At 39.6% G+C, this 20,079-nt stretch overlaps 2 protein-coding genes across 3 annotated transcripts; one reads left to right on the top strand and one right to left on the bottom strand.

The window, feature by feature from the left end:
- The first annotated feature begins 122 nt into the window (after positions 1–122).
- Positions 123–6,541, top strand: si:dkey-228d14.5 (uncharacterized protein LOC796266 homolog). Of its 2 annotated transcripts, XM_034203799.1 has the most exons (8): positions 123–446; positions 1,499–1,546; positions 1,633–1,695; positions 2,077–2,144; positions 2,221–2,351; positions 2,759–2,936; positions 4,698–4,838; positions 6,278–6,541. In XM_034203799.1, the coding sequence occupies exons 1-8, from the start codon at positions 382–384 to the stop codon at positions 6,328–6,330; spliced, it is 747 nt and encodes a 248-aa protein (XP_034059690.1). In that variant the 5' UTR covers positions 123–381; the 3' UTR covers positions 6,331–6,541. The 2 variants fall into 2 exon arrangements, with proteins under 2 accessions (XP_034059690.1, XP_034059689.1); XM_034203798.1 differs by lacking the exon at positions 6,278–6,541 and having other exon boundaries at positions 124–446; positions 4,698–5,973.
- A 2,619-nt stretch (positions 6,542–9,160) lies between these two features.
- eif4e1c (eukaryotic translation initiation factor 4E family member 1c) lies at positions 9,161–18,583 on the bottom strand. The gene is made up of 7 exons (XM_034203800.1): positions 18,456–18,583; positions 17,123–17,247; positions 12,940–13,035; positions 11,210–11,273; positions 10,748–10,861; positions 10,492–10,631; positions 9,161–10,365 (listed from the first exon to the last, which is right to left on the bottom strand). Exons 1-7 carry the CDS (start codon positions 18,471–18,473, stop codon positions 10,251–10,253), a joined length of 672 nt encoding a protein of 223 aa, XP_034059691.1. The 5' UTR covers positions 18,474–18,583; the 3' UTR covers positions 9,161–10,250.
- Positions 18,584–20,079: the final 1,496 nt, after the last annotated feature.

The following is a 20,079-nucleotide window of genomic DNA, read 5'->3' as shown; positions in this document are numbered from 1 at the left end:
AGCAGTTCTTTGAATTAAACAAGCAACGAGATTGCGCAAAGAAGGCCAGCCCCATTTTTCCCAACGTTTACCTCTGACAGGGAAAGGTGGTGCTCAAAAGGAGTGGCAGAGAAAGAATGACTCTCCCATAAAAGCAGGGCTTTCTGGATGGTGGAAGACTGTCGCTGAGTGCAGCAAGGCAATTGTGTGCTTGAAAAACCTGAACTACACTGACATCATAGGATTAGGACTTTTTTTGTTCCAGTACTAATCTTGATCTGTAGGTATGAGGCTGTCTTCATGAGGAACTCCTGAAGAGGTCTATCATTGAGTGCTTTTAAGACAACTGGACTTGAGGAATCCCTTTTTTAATTAGTTTATTTCCTTCTTCACCACCAAGACATGGTTTTCTGGATTATCTTCCCAATATCCCTCTCCCTGGTGTCCTTCATTGGAACATGGACTGTGTAAGTTAACCAAAGATCCACATTTCCTTAATTGTCTTTACGCTCTGGTGAATTGTTTTTCAAGTATTTCTTATTCTGTTATATACTTCTGTTCATTGTATAATTTACATATGAAAGCCTTAAGCTGATCACGAAGCAAGAACCACAATGTGTTAGGAAGGTTCCATGATACTGTTTTTCATGTTTGGCACTATTGAAAATGACACTTTATAATAATCAAAGTTTGTATTTCATCTGTATATTCCTGTTTTAGGACATTAAGTTCCAGTAGTAATACTGATTACAGAACAGGAAGTTGTGAGATGGCATAAAGTAATGTCTGGCAGATATATGTTTCACATGCTTTGAATATAATTTCAACTTTGAAAGTGTATATGTAAGAGATAAGTCAGAGCAGCATGAGAAAGCTCGAGAGCTAATACTATTGAACATATTATGAAACAGCAGTCATCAAACAAGTCCTACGGCTTGTTTGTCTGTTGATATGTGTGCTCACACCAGAATTTCAAGAAATATACTTATTTATTCTGCCTTGTCATTTAGTGATATTTGGTATAGTTTCTTGCCATGTTACAGTAGTCCATTCTTGAGAGTGGAGTCAGAACTTGTTTTAGTTTAATGCAAGATACATTTATGATGATTTTTCGATGAAAAACCACAAGATAGGGTTGAATGAACACCAAATATGTTGGTGGTGATCAAAAGGTGAGCCGTACAACAAAATCATTGGAGCTTAGAGGCTGTAATCCTTTTTTTTAAACTATTGTCGTTTATTGCATGTTGGTAGGTTTTAAAGAGTTCGCAAATATATATTACCTTCCCAGAAATCCTCATGAGCAGATTCAGTGGAAAGGAATGACTTAAGTCCTACTTTTATTCAAAAACATTGGAAGATAATGCTTTTTTTATTTGGTATTACACAGTAATGCAAAATCTACCATACAGTAGTTTGAATGTTCCTTTATATTAAATCAGAGTGTAATTGAGCCCACATTTCAAGTCATATATATTTACCATACTGATATGTTTTTGCTTTTGTTTTATCTTTCCAGATATGGCCTAGCGTTAGCTAACACACATGTGTGCTCTCTCAGTGACTGGTGAGTTGTGTCTCAGTATTGTAAAAAGTTGACCATCAGCATTTGAATGTGGCAGATTCCTCAGAAGCTAATTCATTTGTTTTCAGGGGGAGTGACAACTATTGCAAAGCAAATCATACCACTGGATGTTGCTTGGTTCCCACTATAAGGTGAGAATAGAATAATTAATGTGCAGAATAAATGTAATTTTTTGCGTGCAACAGATTTTGGTTTGCATATGCACAATCTGCTATTAAAATGGATATGTTAAAGCATATTGAGCCCACATAAACATTTAGAAATGCACTGTTTTACCTTTTACAAATCCAATTTTAGCACATTCCTTTTCTCATGCCGTTATCATTTTTATCATACTCGGTATAGCTATAGTTTTGCATTTTCAAACCATCATAATATGTGAAGCTTTTTCTTGCATTTTTATATATTAAAGAAAATCCTAATTGTGTTGGGAAAATAAAATGTTTTGAATGGACTAGTGAAACAATTAACATTACATTATTACATATAACAACGTTATTTTGGTATTCTAGCTCAAGTGGAACTAAATCACCAGAAAACTCACTCTTCACAGCCACGATCAACGCAGGATCCTTTCTGTGTGAGTTTACCTGCCTTACACATTATTTATGCTATTCCTGATATGTGTTCTAACATCTGTGATCTCTCTTCTTTAGTCCTGCTCTTCTGTATATTCCACCATGCTCATATTATGGAGAGACACAGATGTCATTCCATGCTGAGCAAGTTTGCGCTGGTCTTTGGTGTGGTGGCAGCCTTGGGGGCATTCACAGCTGGAAACTGTAATGTAAGTACTTCACTTCCTGTTAAATGTTTGAAGATGTTTAAATAGCAGCTTTAAATTGCTATCATACTGTAAGTTTCTGTGAGACACATTTTACTACATCATATAATGCTGACAATAAAGCTTCCATTTGCACCTGTGTTGAAACAGCAAACAAAGGTGGGTAACTATTTGTTCAATGTCAGCTGTAGTGATTAAGAGCACAAGCCACGTTTACAACAAGTTGGTACACCGCAACAGTTTAACACCTAAGATGGGTCTGTTTGAAGTGAGTAGTTCATTAGTACAGATTTTATGTACGCTCATCCATGCATGTATCAATGTTTACATTGATCTCTGCCCTGATTTATATCTAATCTCTTTACTCTATGTATCTGTTGACTCTGGAAACTCCTCTCTGTGCTCCACAGCCGGGTGACCTGGCACTGCCTCACTACTTCGGAGCTGCCATCAGTTTCATGTGTATCTGCTTCTCCACTGTGTTGCTCACCTCACTGACCGGCAAGTGTGTGCTGACAGGATATGAGAGGGCTCTCTATCCGCTCCGCATCGTCTCCACTGTGGTTCAAACCATCGTTACCATCTGCTGTATCCTTTCATAAATGTTGGAGCTATGTTAACTTGTCTTTTGTGTGGTAGGTATTCTTCACAATTCTTCTATTTGAGGGCAATTTTGCACCAATAGGATGATAGGTGTGCAGTGAGCTGGTAAAGCAGGTTAGATGAAAGTAAACATGGTAAACATTAATTTAGTGAAGCTTTAGGCATGATATTCCAGCAATTGACTCTAGCAGTGACGTGTCCATTAGATAGTCCAGCTGCTCTGCAGTACACTATTCCCCTGTGCCATATCTGGATCCGGTCTGCTGCTGAAGTGTTTATAAAGTGGGACAGGCTACAACCGTCTCTGACTACAACAAGAGCAGTTACATTTTGATTTTAAAGCTTACAATAGCTGGTTACACCTCTATGTTTGGGGATTAGACCTCCAAGTGAAAGTTTAATATAAGCGCTTTGAGCACCAGGAAAAGCACTTTATAAATGTAATGTATTATTTAGGGCCGGGACTCGATTAAAAAAATTAATTTAATTAATTAGAGGCTTTGTAATTAATTAATCGAAATTAATCGCATTTTTAATCACATATAAATATTTGACCTGAGAACAGTGAGAAGCAATTTTTTTCACATGGATTTTAGTATACCATTAGGCGCATTCACACCGCAGTACTTTTCCCACAAAGGTTCATGAGAACTCTTTGAACCTGGGGGAGGATTAGGCAAATGAAGCCGCTGACGTCACTTCTTCTTCTGCTTTGGGTTGGGCAAACCACTTCACGGCGTATACTGCCGCCCAAAGTCCCCGGCCGGAAGTCCCCGGAGTTGGGGACTGGCTTCAGTAGAAGCTGCTGGGAGTCCCAGCAGCTTCTACTGAAGCCTTCCGAGTAAATCGCCAGAACGCCGACACCTCCTCGTCTCCACCGCTCCCATGTTTTATTTTGTGTTGCCATAAGTTAGTCTCTCTGCGTTTCTGCGCTGGGCTAATGCTAATAATGCTAATGCGAGGATAATAAAATGGCGGCTTCACAAAACTTTTTGGGAGTTTTACGGGGCGTGGTTTGCAATCCGCCCAGCCAATCAGACATATAGCTCTTTTCTCACAAGAGAGCCGTACGAAAGTCCCTGCTCTCTAGCTCTCTAGATTTCCTTGGGGGTAAAAAGGTTCTCATTAACTAATTTTAGTACCAGCTCTTTTTGGTGTGAACGCGATAAAAGAGGCTAACGTCCACGCTAGCTGCTATATGTTTTGCATTGAGGTGATACTTGAGGCTTGATGTGCTGCGGTGATATGCGAATTCCTTTTTACATAATTTGCACACAACCGTGCTCTTATCGACGCTTCCATCCGTCCGTTTTTTAAAACAACATTTCCCACTGTTGTTCACTGTGGTTTGTTGTTGTCTGAAGTCATGAACGTTAGTTGGTGCTCCAGTATAATCGGTACGCCTGAAACTCATCCACATCCAGTGAGAAACGTTCCGCCGTGCAAAAATAAGTGCGATTAAAATGCGTTAATTTTTTTAACGCGTTAATTTTTGTGTAATTAATTAATCTTAATTAACGCGTTAAAGTCCCGGCCCTAGTATTATTATTATATACACACTAGCCTACAGGGTGAAAACAGCTGGCTTCTTGTATTTTGTGTATTGATACATCTTTATTTTCTCTCTTACTGTAATGGAGTGTTTAGGGATTTTGCCAATGCTCATGAACTGATCTCAGGAGCTCTTTACAATGACAGGTTTTTAAGGGACTGACTGCGTTGCATCCTTAACTTGAAACCCTTCAGATACTGTTTTGTTTGCCCAGGACCAGTACTTTTACGTTCACTTGTCGGCTATATTTGAGTGGATGCTCAGCGTCAACCTGGAGCTGTTTGAGCTCAGCTTTGCTGTGGAGTTTTGTTTCTTCTCATCCTTCATGATCTCAAATCTGCTGACCAAACGAGAGGAGGAAAAGCCTTTGATTATATCGATGTCTTGATATGAGGCCCCCACGGTCCAGGTGCAGCACATAAGCAGGGAGGATGGACTGGGTAGCACATCTGTGAAGACATCTGTGGCTGGACCTTGGCTTGGAGAACAGTGATGAACTTTTTCACTGCTCGGGTGGATTAATAGTTATTTATGAATTAGGAGAACTTTTGTTTTCGACCTTTGGATACAGTAGCCTAAACTTTTTTTAAACCAGGCATATCTGATTCTTATTCCTTATTTATTGAAACAAAGTTGAATAGCAAATGAACAAAACATGATAAATTCCTTTTATCATGTTGATGCTCTGCCAACAGAACAATGAACTTTGATATGTTACACTCTAAGAATCCTTATACGTTTATCAGTTGTATTGTGCAATGACTTGTTATACTATTTTAACATGAACAATTCCTCATTAGTTACACTGATAAGGATCAGATTTACTGAAAATGTCACTGATGTCAGCTTCCAATTATATTCCTTAAGCACTTGTATATAGCTTTGACACTTTATTAAATCATGACCACTGTGTACACTCTCAAGTCCTGTTACTCTGCTGATTGTACCTTGAAGTGTGGTACTAGGGCGGAGTGAGATAAAAAACAACCCGTTCAGGTATTTTCAGTCCCTGTGGCGTCACTAAATCCTGTTTGACTGCATGACTAAGGGGCAGCCGAATAATAGATCTGTCAGTGTGTTCTGAAAACAATGACGTTAAAATCCTCACCAGGTTACCGTTCCAGAAGAATGTACTAGTTTTAGGCGTGGTGGGTGAATCTTTTTTACGTGAAAACTAGAGTAAGGATTCCTCAATGTAATGTACCTTTAAAGATACATTTATAGGTAACTTACTGACATGTATTTTCTCCCGTTTCTGTAGTGATGGGCTCCTACTTTAATGCAATATTTGTGCCAAAGTTATAACAGGCTGCTAGACATACAGTAACTCACAAGTGTACGTATTTTTAATGCCCACTAAACAAGACAACATGCTTTCGGGTTTTAATGCAAAGCACTTAACCTTTACTTGAAAAGAAGGTAATATACATCCTGGAATTACAGATAATAAAGATACATTATTAGCAAAATCATTTCACAATGAATATCATCTTTTCTTTGCATCAACCAAGAGAGGCGTGCAACATTATCTACAGTTTTTGTTAGGAAGAAAACAGTGAAAAGCACACCTAATTCTGTCAGCATCTTTATGGTACACTGTAAACAATTTCATCTATATGCAGTAGTACACATTATTAACCCTTCAGATACTGTTTTGTTTGCCCAGGACCAGTACTTTTACGTTCACTTGTCGGCTATATTTGAGTGGATGTTCAGCGTCAACCTGGAGCTGTTTGAGCTCAGTTTTGTTTCTTCTCATCCTTCATGATCTCAAATCTGCTGACCAAACGAGAGGAGGAAAAGCCTTTGATTATATCGATGTCTTGATATGAGGCCCCCACGGTCCAGGTGCAGCACATAAGCAGGGAGGATGGACTGGGTAGCACATCTGTGAGGACATCTGTGGCTGGACCTTGGCTTGGAGAACAGTGATGTACTTTTTCACTGCTCGGGTGGATTAATAGTTATTTATGAATTAGGAGAACTTTTGTTTTCGACCTTTGGATACAGTAGCCTAAACTTTTTTTAAACCAGGCATATCTGATTCTTATTCATTGAAACAAAGTTGAATAGCTACGGAGCCCTGGAGGGTTCATAGAGAGAAAAATAAATAAAACGTGGCCACGTTTTACTTTCTCGTGCGCACGCTTTAGTAACTCGTGCGCACGAGTTACTAAAGCGTGCGCACGAGTTAATAAAGCGTGGCCTCGTTTTATTTCAATTGAGGGATTCCTGTCCGTGACTCACAGTATCTGCTGCCCACAGCTGTTTTATAGAAGGAAAACCTCCTTCACTTTATGAAATCTCTGCGGCACCAGTGGCCTGTACTACGAAGCAGGATTTGCTATTTACACTATTCATTCATGAAGTATGACGCTGCGCTGTCAGCACGCGTCTCCATGTTTGTGATTGGTCAAATGTTGCTAACCCCGTCCCTTTCACGTGAGCGCGCTCTCAGCCGGACAGAGAAACCCTGGTTGATTTACTGAGTTGATAACCAGCTTCGTAGGACCGCTTATCGACATCGCGTTTGTTAGGGTCAGTTAAGCCCCTGTCACACTGTCCCGAAATTGACACCCGATGGACACACGATAAAGGAAATTTTCAAATTCGGCTGTGATCGTAGCAACATCGGGCCATTCGTGAGGGCATCTAAGCCATCGTATGACCGCCGGTGGAGTTTCTCAGGCTCCGGCAGCAACTTCGTGAGCGGCAACTTCGTAAGGCACTCGTGAGGGCATCTTGTCAAATCGTGTCATCTTCGTGTTATCATCGGTGCATTCACCCTCACTCTGATCGGGCCGAATGCCCGATGGCACCGATGATAACAAGATGCCCTCACGATGGCCTTACGAAGGGCACAATTGACACACGAATTCAACACGAAAATGAACCTTCGCAAGGTCCTTCGGCCATTTTTTGGCATGCCAAAGATTTTGCCACCGCTCACGAAGTTGCTGCCGGAGCCTGAGAAACTCCACCGGCGGTCATACGATGGCTTAAGATGCACTCACGAATGGTCCGATGTTGCTACGATCACAGCCGAATTTGAACATTTCCTTTATCGTGTGTCCATCGGGTTGTTTTATTGCACAACAAAATCATGTAAATATATTATGTAAATAACCCAATTTGTGTTCTGTGAAACTAAAAAGGATATAATATATTATTTTGAAGGACAGTTGACAGGAAGTTGTTGTTGTTATGGAAACAACATTACGGAGAAAACGTAATATTTTCTACATATAACGACGGATAAAGTAAAGAACAAAGTCTGAAGATATCAGTACAGTACCATAGTACTGTAACATAATTGTTTTTGGTACTTTCATTGCAGTTGTATGTCTTACATGTAATGTAAATGTTGCCTTCGTGTGTGGTTCGGGGCCATCTTCGTGCGAAATTCACAATTCCATATTCGTGTGTCCATCGGGTGTCAATTTCGGGACAGTGTGACAGGGCCTTTAAGCCGGGTAAATCGAACATATCCAGGTCCAGGGTCTGTTGAACTGGCTTCGTCGTACAGGGCACTGGAGGCAGTAACGTGTAACTCAGCAGAATCTGAGAAGAGCAGCACCAGCTGCAAAGAGCTGTGCCTTTTACTGTTTACTTCACTAGAACCGCTGAATAGAGATCGAGGCTGCTACGTTTAACCACACACACCTATACACACATCGAACTGAGTATTCCCCCTCGCTTTATGAAGGAGATGTCCTGTCACCGGGGCGCATTATGTGTGTGTGTGTGTGTGTATCCGACACCACCGGCATTTGTTTTCAAATTACCACGAACAGCACACGCACACACACACACAAAACGAGGCCACGCTTTATTAACTCGTGCGCACGCTTTAGTAATTCGTGCGCACGAGTTACTAAAGCGTGCGCACGAGAAAGTAAAACGTGGCCACGTTTTATTTATTTTTCTCTCTATGAACCCTCCAGGGCTCCGTAAATAGCAAATGAACAAAACATGATAAATTCCTTTCATCATGTTGATGCTCTGCCAACAGAACAATGAACTTTGATATGTTACACTCTAAGAATCCTTATACGTTTATCAGTTGTATTGTGCAATGACTTGTTATACTATTTTAACATGAACAATTCCTCATTAGTTACACTGATAAGGATCAGATTTACTGAAAATGTCACTGTCAGCTTCCAATTATATTCCTTAAGCACTTGTATATAGCTTTGACACTTTATTAAATCATGACCACTGTGTACACTCTCAAGTCCTGTTACTCTGCTGATTGTACCTTGAAGTGTGGTACTAGGGCGGAGTGAGATAAAAAACAACCCGTTCAGGTATTTTCAGTCCCTGTGGCGTCACTAAATCCTGTTTGACTGCATGACTAAGGGGCAGCCGAATAATAGATCTGTCAGTGTGTTCTGAAAACAATGACGTTAAAATCCTCACCAGGTTACCGTTCCAGAAGAATGTACTAGTTTTAGGCGTGGTGGGTGAATCTTTTTTACGTGAAAACTAGAGTAAGGATTCCTCAATGTAATGTACCTTTAAAGATACATTTATAGGTAACTTACTGACATGTATTTTCTCCCGTTTCTGTAATGATGGGCTCCTACTTTAATGCAATATTTGTGCCAAAGTTATAACAGGCTGCTAGACATACAGTAACTCACAAGTGTACGTCTTTTTAATGCCCACTAAACAAGACAACATGCTTTCGGGTTTTAATGCAAAGCACTTAACCTTTACTTGAAAAGAAGGTAATATACATCCTGGAATTACAGATAATAAAGATACATTATGAGAAAAATCATTTCACAATGAATATCATCTTTTCTTTGCATCAACCAAGAGAGGCGTGCAACATTATCTACAGTTTTTGTTAGGAAGAAAACAGTGAAAAGCACACCTAATTCTGTCAGCATCTTTATGGTACACTGTAAAAAATGTCATCTATATGCAGTAGTACACATTATTGACCGTAGTAACAAAAAAGAGAAAAAAACACAATTTGAAAAAACACAAGTTTGATGGTCGTCTTTCAACTAAGTATTTCAATGTATACATTATAAATAAATGTAAGGGGAAGAAAAAAAAAAAAGGTCAAAAATACTACAAGCTATATTTTCACAATTCCAGCATGGCTGAAACAATAAGCGACCTTAAATGTAACCCCTATAATTTGGAGTGAGGCCACAGCTTTTACAAATCTTTAAGATACTGTAGATTTCTCAAACTGAGGCGCCTAAAAGCCCAACTCATGGTTAACACTTCTGGAAAAGTAAAGTTAAAACTGCCCTTAAAATTTGTTCTGTGAAAGATAAGTAGCCTCCAATAAGTTTACCTGCAAGGTGACAAAAAGCATTTGTAAGGAGGGTTAGAACCCAGAATAAGAAAAACACAAGGCTGTATAGTTATGTTTTTTTGCAACTCAAAGCCATTCGGGTACTGAAAATAAGCTTCATCTTAGCTAAGCTAGGGGAGCTCACCGGTATTAATCACAGAACTTTTCAACTCTAAAAAGGAAATAATGCGTGTTCTCTAGCTTACGTGACATTTTGAGCCAAATGTTGTGCCTTTCTGGCCTCCTCCCAAATCATTATCATCACCCCGCTGCTGGGGGAAGCTCCAACTGTATACACTATGAACAAATCTCTTTTCAATAAAAAGGAAAAGACACTACAGTAGATGACAACTCAAAAGTATTATTGTGATTATGCGGTTTGGTAATTGTTTAAATCTACAGCGAGTTGAAACCGAGGTGGAGGAGTTTTTCAAACGGAGAAGATGTTCTTGGTGGTGGATCCGCTCTTGCTGGATGTGTCGTCATGTGACTGGTAGCCGATGATGACTTTGGCGGGGATGCTCAGACGCTCTTTATAATTTTGCCTGTGGAAAAGCAAGAAGCGTTATGAAGATGGACGCCAACTTAGTGTCTCCATCTAGTGGTAAACTAGACCACTATTACTTGAATTAGTGTCATTCTAAGGTCTACAAAGTGACTTTTTAACGTACCCTATCGTCATGATGGCGTCCCTGTTTTGGCAGTTGCTCGTCCAGATTGATATTTTGTCACCTTTGGGTCTGACGTTGACCACAGCTCCATTCACATCTTCACTTGCCGCATCAAAGGACTCACCGACTAAACACAAGAGCTGCAAAATACACAAAATGGGACACATATGAATCGTACTGTTGTTTTTTTGTCTTGAATGTGAAATGTTGAGATATAGCTTTATCTATGAGCTGCTCCATGAAAACACCCGCTTACCGTCTCCATCCAGTAGCGGTCAAGATCGTTGTGTCTCTGTTGCTTGTTGAGGGTCATCAGCCATCGACCCCCGAGCTTGTTCCTATCGTCTTCCCACATCGGCTTGATCCCATCCTGATACAGAGTGAAAAGACACATTTTAAAACTTCATTCATGGTTGGTTACAATTGAAGCATTACTATACATTTGGAGAAAGTTAAAATAGCTCCGACTCATAATGCTACCACTTAATATGTTATATTCTTATTGTCATTTTTGTATATTACATTGTTGTAGACGTTTCCATTTTATATTTAAAATGTTTAATCGTGGTTATAAACCTCTTATGTTTATGTATGCACCAATTAACAACAAAGTGAATTCCTTGTATGTGTAAAGCTACTTGGCAAGAAACCTGATTCTCAATTGATTCACTTTGCATGCTTAATATATCCTATTGTTGAAAAGGAAATGTAGGCTTACCTTAAATAAACAATAATCACAGCCAAAGCCAAGTTTGCTAGGTTGCTGTATGTGGTTGTATAATCTGTAAGAAACACAAAAGGGTTGGAAGTATTCCAGATGGTTGACTTCAGTGACAGTACGAACATCATCTGCATTAGTTGACAAATGGCAAGTTAAGAGTTAATTAAACATTGATAAAGGGCTATTAGGGATGCTCCGATCGATCGGCCGCCCGCCGATCGATATCGGCCGATATTCACTCTCTGCCGATCGATCGGCGCTCTCTATAAAGGCCGATCAGGAGAGCCGATCACATGACGTAAAATACATGACACTTTTCTCTGTGGGCGGCAAAACAAGCTCGCCAAAATGGCTTCACCGGTCTGGCAGTATTTTAAGGTGTCCGAAAAAGACAGTAAAATAGCCGTATGCAACGTGTGTGAAGCAGAAATCCTGCAGCTCCACCCGCTGTGACGGACCGGTGAGCGGAGCAACACACACACTAAGAGTTAGACCTAACACACTTAGCTATTTTATCTACCTCTGGAACAAGCTAAACTAGTTACAGTGTTTCCCACAGATCTGAAATATACTTGGGCTGGTGGTGGCAGCGGGCGGGGGGGGGGGGGGGGGGGGGGGGTGCGCAAAAAAAAAAAAAGTTTTCATTTTGTATAATCATTTTGCGTAAAGATGGCACTCAAGGGCACACTAGTGGTGGTGTTCCTGGCGGGATTTGAACTCACAGCCTTCTGATCTTCAGCCCACCTCACTATCCATCAATCTATCAATCACTACCCTCTCAAATGGAAATATGTGTTTACATAAATGGTGACCACACCGTTTGAGACCCACTGAGAACTTAGACTAAGTTAACTATCTAAACACTCAGAGTCCTTTATGATCTGTATGACAGTGGCCATGTTGGCAGGCCACATCATGTAGACAGCCAGTCACCCTGTGTGAGGCAGGCCACTTAACGAGGCGAGATCAGAGCAAGGGAGCGAGGGATCATTGTCCACAAGTTAATCGATCGCAGATGGCGTCGTGGTCACGGACGAATACAAAAAAAAGGGTCACGAAATATACTTGGGCGGCCGTTAATATACCTGGACGGCCCGCCCAAGTATAGTCTATGTGTGGGAAACCCTGAGTTATAAATATATTTATTCTTTACTGTGGGGTCACTCATTACTGGATCAGGAGAGAGAGAGAGAGGAAAAGAGAGCCCTTCCGCTCATTTCTCCCGTGTTATTATCCAAAGTTAATGTAAACTTGAATAATGTACTTCATTTGAATGTAATAATTATGTTGGTTGTTGTTTGTGGAAGCGCCAGTGAATGAGCCCCATTAACTGAGTTTTAAACATCACTTTAAATGGAAGTTCCCCATGTGTAAAGGGCAAGCTGCTTTCCTGTAAAGATTGTTCTGGAACTTGTTGGGGCACGATGATATTCAGGAATCACTTACATTTGATCTGAATCAGTATTTACAATTATAAAGATGCAAATACAACAGGTGAGGTGCAGACAACAGAAGAAAATGTAAGCATAAAGAAAGAATTAATGACATGATAATTTATGTTAATCTGCATAATACCCTGTTTAAACAAAATCCCTTATTGTCTCCATATGAATGAAGTAAAATAAGAGTTTGATTAAAATGCCATTCTTCTGAAACCCTCCACTTATTCCCTTTATAAAAAAGGAGACAATTATATTCACAATACAGGATTAGTAGAGAAAACTTACGCCCAAAAGTCTTCCACTGTGTCAAACTTGGAAATGAGACGCAGGTTCTCTGTCCAGCTTTTGCTCTTGTCGTTTTTGAAATACCACAGAGCCCATCTGAGAGGAAAACACAAGCATCAGTACACTCTTAGTATTCCACAAGACTATTGGTAAATGACTCAAGTACAATTGCAAATAAGGCATTTACTGTGAGTGCTTTTTTAATGGAAAACAGAATAACCTTAAGAAAAATCACAGATATGCACCCTTCACAGCAGCTTGTTACAAAAGCATATCGATGCAAAAGAACCGGCCATCACCAGCACTACAAGTGCAGCCTTTGTTTGTGACGGGCCCTGGTATTCTTTCATCTGTTCCCAGGAGAGATGGGGCTAGCAAGGGAGGGATGGGGGCAGAGAGGGGACATTAGCTGAACCCAGTGTCCCCCAACCCACCCACCACAATACACCAATATCCAACTTTTAACCACACCCATGTGCAATACACAGAGATGTTGTGCACTGAACAAAGATAAACCAGAGCTTAAAACGGTACTTTGCCATGTAGCAACTCGAATGACACACATTACACAACAGTGAGGACGAGACAACACACAGCAGTGTGCGAAAAAGTACACGTCCCACCGTCCGGGACGTGTTATTTACAATATCGGACAAGTAGATCTTTCAATTGACTTGTCCGGCGGACAAGTGACGTTTTTCGCCCCGATTTATTGACAAATTATTGATAAATTCAGTTTACAAAAGGCAGAACTCATTCGCAAATTGTACGTGTCCGCCATTGTTCGTTTAGAAATATTAGTTTCGGTTCTGCTTGTCGATTCATAAGGAAATGCATCTCTCCGCTTTCTGTACAGTTAGACGGGGCGGGGCGGGAAGTGTAGCACAGTGGCAGGGTTTGGAAGCAAAACTCGGTTCCGAGTAGGAACAAATAACAATTGTCCGGTACCGGGATTAATAAGAGTTGTGAGGACAGGAGGCGAGGCCGAGCCCCGCGGACTGCAGCTCTCTCTCTCTATGCTCCGTATCAGCTGATCGCTGCACGGTGCAGCTCAGCATCTCTCTCTCTCTCTTTCTACACACAGCGGATCCGCTGCCTGTTTAACAGCCTCATCTTTGTCAAACTTTCTTATGTTCTTTCTCTAACACGTAATGAAGGTTATTAAGCGTTTTAGCTCCTGTGTTGACCACCATTTCCTTTATGAAGTGAAGCAGCCTCCCTGTCTGTGTCCTCGCGCTGTCCTCACATCCCCGGACCCCCAGACTCGGAGGAGCACAGGGATGTCAGTATTGTTTATGAAGCAGGGTATAGAAAGTACATTATTGAAATGCTATTTATACTATTTATGTTGGACATGTGTGGTTGGACTCTGTCTCACAGGCAGGTTGCAGTGTAACATCAGAGGAGACTGGGCCAATTGTACATTCTCAAACTGCACCACTTAGAACTAACTAAACAATGCAGAGATTATTTTTATACAATTGTATTCAATAACCGTAAGAAATTAAACAGTATGAAGTGATTTGTAAATGGGAATACAGATTTGACTTAATGTTTTCATAAATATATTTTTCTCCCAGTTTGTCATGGGACTTATTTTTACCCTCTCAAAGAACCGGAATCGAGAACCGAAAATAACCGGAATCGAAAAGCAGAACCGGAATCGTTAAAATCCAAACGATACCCAACCCTATGTGTGATGCAGTAAAATCTTACCGCTCACTTACGTTAGCGGTGTCGTAAAAACCGTGGGAAAATGTAAAATACGATGACGAAGAAGAAGATTCCAGTGGCCCCAATTTTTGTCCATTCTGGACAAGTGAAAAATGTATTCGGACAAGTAAATTGCCAAACTCACTTGTCCATGGACAAGTACTCTCTAAAAACGTTTTCTCACACTGCACAGGCGTGACTACTCCAGTGAACCCATCTGAGGACACGGGTTGTTTACCTGCCTAGTTGTGGCATGTAAATAAACCGACAGACAGTAGTCCAATAAGCCAACGATGGATTAATAACCCCGTCATATTTCTGTCGACACTGATATGTCAGACTAATATTCTTTAAACACCTTATTCATTCAATCGTTTCCTCAAGCCTGGGCGGTAGGTTGTTTTGCCAAAACACAGGTGTTACTATCTTGGCTAAATGCATGCTCTTGTGAAATGTGGGCAACACATCTGTAAACACTAAACAAGATTAACAGAGGAGCTTAAAGAGGCAGTTATGGTATGTCAGTAATTGTTATGGTATGAGGACATGGTGTTACCTTAAATCATGACACACTGTAACCAAAATATTTTCAGTGTTTCCCATACATCGATTCATTTGTGGTGGGTTGCCACAATTAAATATCGTCCGCCACAAATAGATCTCATAAAAACTTCTTTTTTTTTGGGAGAATAAACCCCACAGATCCTCAACTCCGGTGTGTCTCACTCATTATGGGGGTGCGCTGTGGTGCCCCCACAAATAGAATCAAATTCTGTGGGAAACCTATATTTTGATCTAAATAAAAGTCACGTCTTTGCGAATATATCAGCAGGTGTAAGCTTATTGCACATTTATAGCATGTAATCCAACCATTCCCCGTTGTATCTGTCTAACTCTTCTGTTGCAGTGACAGGAACAAAATGTTACAACTATTTAAAATTAATGGATTCTAATCAAACACTCATGAAATAATGTTTATTATTAGTTGAAGCTTAGAATTTCCCTGGTTATTTTTGGAGGGTGTAGTTTATGCTGCTGTTGAATTAAACTGCTTGTACTGACAGGTCTTTCTATCATCTAGTCCACCCTATTAACGGGGGGAGGCTAAGTAACAGCAACAGGTTTTATTGAAGGATTGCATTAGAAGGCTTAGGTAGGCGTACCTAATACACAACACTGTAGGCAAATACAATTTCACAATATACCAGTCTTATGAAACTTAATTAAATTCCACAAGCCAGGATTTCTTATTCTCAGAGATAAGCGACAACACCTTGCTGTATTTTGGTGTCATCCAACATTGAGGTTGTTATAATGGGAGATCAAATATGCCGTCTAAAACCAGAATGGCCAGAGCAGCAGAGGAGAACAGCCTTGAACTCCGAGGCTGGGCTGAACAAGCAGAATGGTCTAGAAGTGACCTACCAGGTGAACCATTCAGCATTTCCTAACCGAGCGTACAATGCTCCTGAATAGGTCGTCACCGCCACAGAACTGTGATAACATTTGACAATAGTCAACAACAATTGCTACACTAACATGCAGAGTACCAAGCTGAACTTCATTAGTTGCTTCCGATTCAAGCATAACACAGCCAACACTTACATATCATCATTTTATGTTTCCATTAGTGACTACCATGATTTTCTTGTGACTATTTACTTAACTAGAGCACTCTCCAACAACACCCAGGTTTCTACCAATTGTCAGAAAACTATTTATTTATGGTATGTATATTCAAATAATTGTAAAAAAAAAAGTTTAAATAATCTAAACCCAAATAAAACAGGGCAGTTATCAGTCAAGAAGACTAACTGCAGAGGAGCAATTTCACTCCTTTTACTTGTCAGGAAGTATCAAGAACAGCAGTACCGAAACATTGTAAGAAGTTGAAGCACTATAAAAGGAAATGACATGGCAGCAGTTAACATTAAAGGTTTGTGAAATCAGTAAATGCCCAAATAAGACGAAGACGTAATGTGCTTTTCAGTGCACATTTACTCAAATTAGTAAATAGTATGTTAACAGTTAGAGCAATAAAAGACTATGGACCTAATAGGGAATAGCAAACAGTAACTTCTTGCTTCAGAGCAAACACGGCCCTTTCTAGACAAGGGCCCTCTTCAATGCTGTGTTACATTCTTCTTTACTTCTAGTTATTAGCTTCAGTCATATTTATTCTGCTATGTTGCAGCTGTAATATATTAATGTTTCCATGCAGAGATAATTTGATAATGTCTTAAGGCCTTAGTAGTAGAGCAATGAAGAAACAATTTATTACAGTATTTATTGCGAAACGGCATAAAATCGACTCAATTATAGTCAAAGTTTGTCCAAAAATGTGCTTACACATGGCATATTCTTTATTAGGATTCATGTAGTCTTAATATCAGAATACTGCACGCTGTGTGAGCACAGGCACCTTTTGGTTGCAATATCTGTCAAACACAGCAGCTGGTTATATTCTCACCTGTTTTGCAAAGGGTGCTTGATATACTCCTCAGGATTCTCAACAACTTCGTTTTCAGTTTTTTCAGCTAGTTCAGCTATTTCAGCTATTTCAGCTGGCAGTTGTTCTTCAGTTTCAGGTGCTTTCTGCAGAGGGACACACGCACACAATCATCATAAGCCTTCTGTTACAAAGGAGATCCATTGAAGATATTTATACAAGTATTTTGCAGAGGATTTAACAGGTTTTATATGCGAAACTGAGCTGAAAGATGTATAAAAAAAAGGTACCAATCTGGTGATATGAGGTGCTGTGGTTACAATCACGCCATGTCACAATGCAGCTTAAATAATACCTGTATAGTTTTTTATTGGCATCTTATATTGTTGTAGCATAATTATCAACATTGTCGATTGAGTTATACAATTCATCTTTGTTATACTTAATTCCCTGCCTGTTTTGTATATTATCCCTTGTGCAATTAAAAATGCCCTAATTAAATATCTCTTGCTGATCCTAAAGTAATGATTACCTGTGATCGTTTTGCATACCAGCATACCTGGTTTAGCTGAATAAAAACCTTCTTATTTGTAAGGGCCTTCATCATTTTAGGCGTACAAAGATCATTTTGTTACAACTTCAGGTACTATTAAATCCACATTACAGTTATTGACTTTCCTCCAGTACCATAACTATGTAGACACATATTGCGAAACATCCGTTCGCCGTCACATTATCGAGATGTAAGTGCTAATTTCAGATCAACGTTAAGCTATTAACTTAATTATCTGACAGTAGTATCCAGCTCTACTTTACCACGTAAACATTTTTTACATCACAGCTCATAGAACACAGCTAGTTTTTGGTTGGTCAAATTTTTTTTTTTATTAAGATATACGCTACAGTTAGGTAACAAGTTAACGTCGCTAGCATTAGTTTTAGCAGACGTGCTAAGCTAGCTAAAAGCTAGATACACACGTGTCAAGATTGTCAAAAATCTAATCAGTAATATCGTAGTATGAAAATGTTAAGGTTCTGATGTTTGATCATTAGCACCAGGATATTAACTCAAATGTTGAAGTAGATTAAAACAATTCATTGATTGTAGTTTGAATGAACGACGCGCAGAGTCCCTCCCTGTCTGATCCATCACATTGCTGAGCATGCTAACCGCTAACCGAGATCCACGCGAACTGACACATCTGGGAGGCAAAACACAATAAAATGCCCGAAATGTTAGCTGCCGCTTTAAAGAACGAGGATTATAAGACAAAGTCGTTATATATAATGAGGTTGTAGCAAGTCCTTCCTTGCGCATTTGTTTTTTTTCCCAGCAATCTCTTGTCTCTCTTACCGGCTCGGATGTCGCCATCTTGACAGTAGAAATGTTCTGCCCGTTCAGCGCTTCTGCGTCACTGCAGCCACTCTCACAACTACGGAAGCCTCCGAGTCCAGTTCACCAAAGAAAGGAGGAAAGGACACACATCAATATTTGACATTAATAACTTTTTTTTAACTTTAAATAGGCTAAATAATACAAAGATGTAATTTAATCCTCGGGTTCCAAACATTGTTTGGCAGAGTTGCCCAAACAAACCAAACATTAAACCAATATTTAAATTGTTTAATACAAATAAAGAACATTTTAAAATACACGAATGGTACACTTATTACAATGAACAGGCATTTTAGTGTGTTGTTGGTTGGCTTGTTAAAAACAAACCAACTCCCTATTTTAATAAACAATGTATGACCTTGGAGGAATGTATTAATCACCATGATTTAGTTTCAAAACGTTCATGAAGCTCATCTATTTAGTAATGTAATTGGATTTATTAATCACAACTATGATTGGTTACAAACCAAATCAAGCATTTTCAAGCAAAACAATTCAAAGCTCCTTCTTTCTACATTACTAAATGGATGAGCTTCATCAACGTTTTGAAACTAAATCATGGTTGTGATTAATAAATCCAATGTTCATACATTGTTTATTCAAATAGGGAGTTGGTTTGTTTTTAACAAGCCAACAACACACTTTATTAGTTTTTTGTACTAAAAGAAGCCAATAATTAATAAAAAATTGCAGACTCAGTGAGTAGACTTTAATAACTTAAACTAACAAAAGGGTGCTTCATGAGTTACGGAAAAATGTCCCCTGTGATTTCAATACTGTTATCTCTTATATCCAGGGGTGCACATAACTTTTTTGCCCTGATTCTCAAAGGAGCACCTGGAGATGTTGCTTGGTGCTCATCCTTAAAATGAAATAAATAAACCGGTCTTTATTTGTCAGACACACGGCACAGAACACACAGAGGTGAACACAGAACACACATGCAGAGGCGAACACAAGACAACATTAGCACGACCAGTAATCCTACAAGCTGTCATCACTACCCTCCTGACTGTTCTCCTCACTGTCAGACATGGTAGCTGATGATGTAGGCCTACTACTTTCTCTCTGGTTGAGTCTGCGATTAGATGCTTGCACCCACAAGTCAACAGCTAGTTTTGGGTCGAAAGTCCAGTTTTAAAAGGATATGTTTGGTTACTGTCCTGATTATTTCAAACCTGTTTATCCCAATAACTATAAAGGAGTGCCTTGGAAATATGTGTTTACATAAATTGTGACCAAACCGTTTGAACTTAGACTAAAGTGAACTATCTAAACCAGTGCTTGAATTGGAATGAAAAAGGTGCCAGTACTCTAAAATCAGCAACTTTTTCAAGTCAATTTTATATATACAGCCCACAAACAAGAATTTGGCTACTATAATGCTGGTGGGTTTGTCTCTTTACTACTGTATATTTTAGAAAGGTTCACTGTACTTAACATTTGTTATGATAGGCAGCGGATATGGCTAAAGCTCAGTAAGGTCAATATTAACTGAAAATATAGCAATCAAAGTCTAGATCTTCTGCTGAAGACACATGAAGCAGAGATCTTTCAGGTGAGAGCCCCTCTGGTGGTGTTC

Source organism: Gymnodraco acuticeps, unplaced genomic scaffold (genome assembly GCF_902827175.1).
Source record: "Gymnodraco acuticeps unplaced genomic scaffold, fGymAcu1.1, whole genome shotgun sequence".
Classification (NCBI taxonomy): domain Eukaryota; kingdom Metazoa; phylum Chordata; class Actinopteri; order Perciformes; family Bathydraconidae; genus Gymnodraco; species Gymnodraco acuticeps.
Note: the sequence above shows the minus strand (reverse complement) of the source record. Positions and strands in the feature narration are given on the sequence as shown.

Excerpts from the sequence above, each read along its gene's own strand:
- si:dkey-228d14.5 (XM_034203799.1), top strand. The coding sequence starts at position 382 with ATGGTTTTCTGGATTATCTTCCCAATATCCCTCTCCCTGGTGTCCTTC. Across the intron at positions 1,696-2,076 it reads TGCTTGGTTCCCACTATAAG|CTCAAGTGGAACTAAATCAC; the intron begins GTGAGAATAGAA and ends TTGGTATTCTAG. Across the intron at positions 2,352-2,758 it reads TCACAGCTGGAAACTGTAAT|CCGGGTGACCTGGCACTGCC; the intron begins GTAAGTACTTCA and ends TGTGCTCCACAG.
- eif4e1c (XM_034203800.1), bottom strand. Across the intron at positions 11,274-12,939 it reads ACAGTGGAAGACTTTTGGGC|ATTATACAACCACATACAGC; the intron begins GTAAGTTTTCTC and ends TGTTTCTTACAG. Across the intron at positions 10,862-11,209 it reads GTGATTATTGTTTATTTAAG|GATGGGATCAAGCCGATGTG; the intron begins GTAAGCCTACAT and ends ACTCTGTATCAG.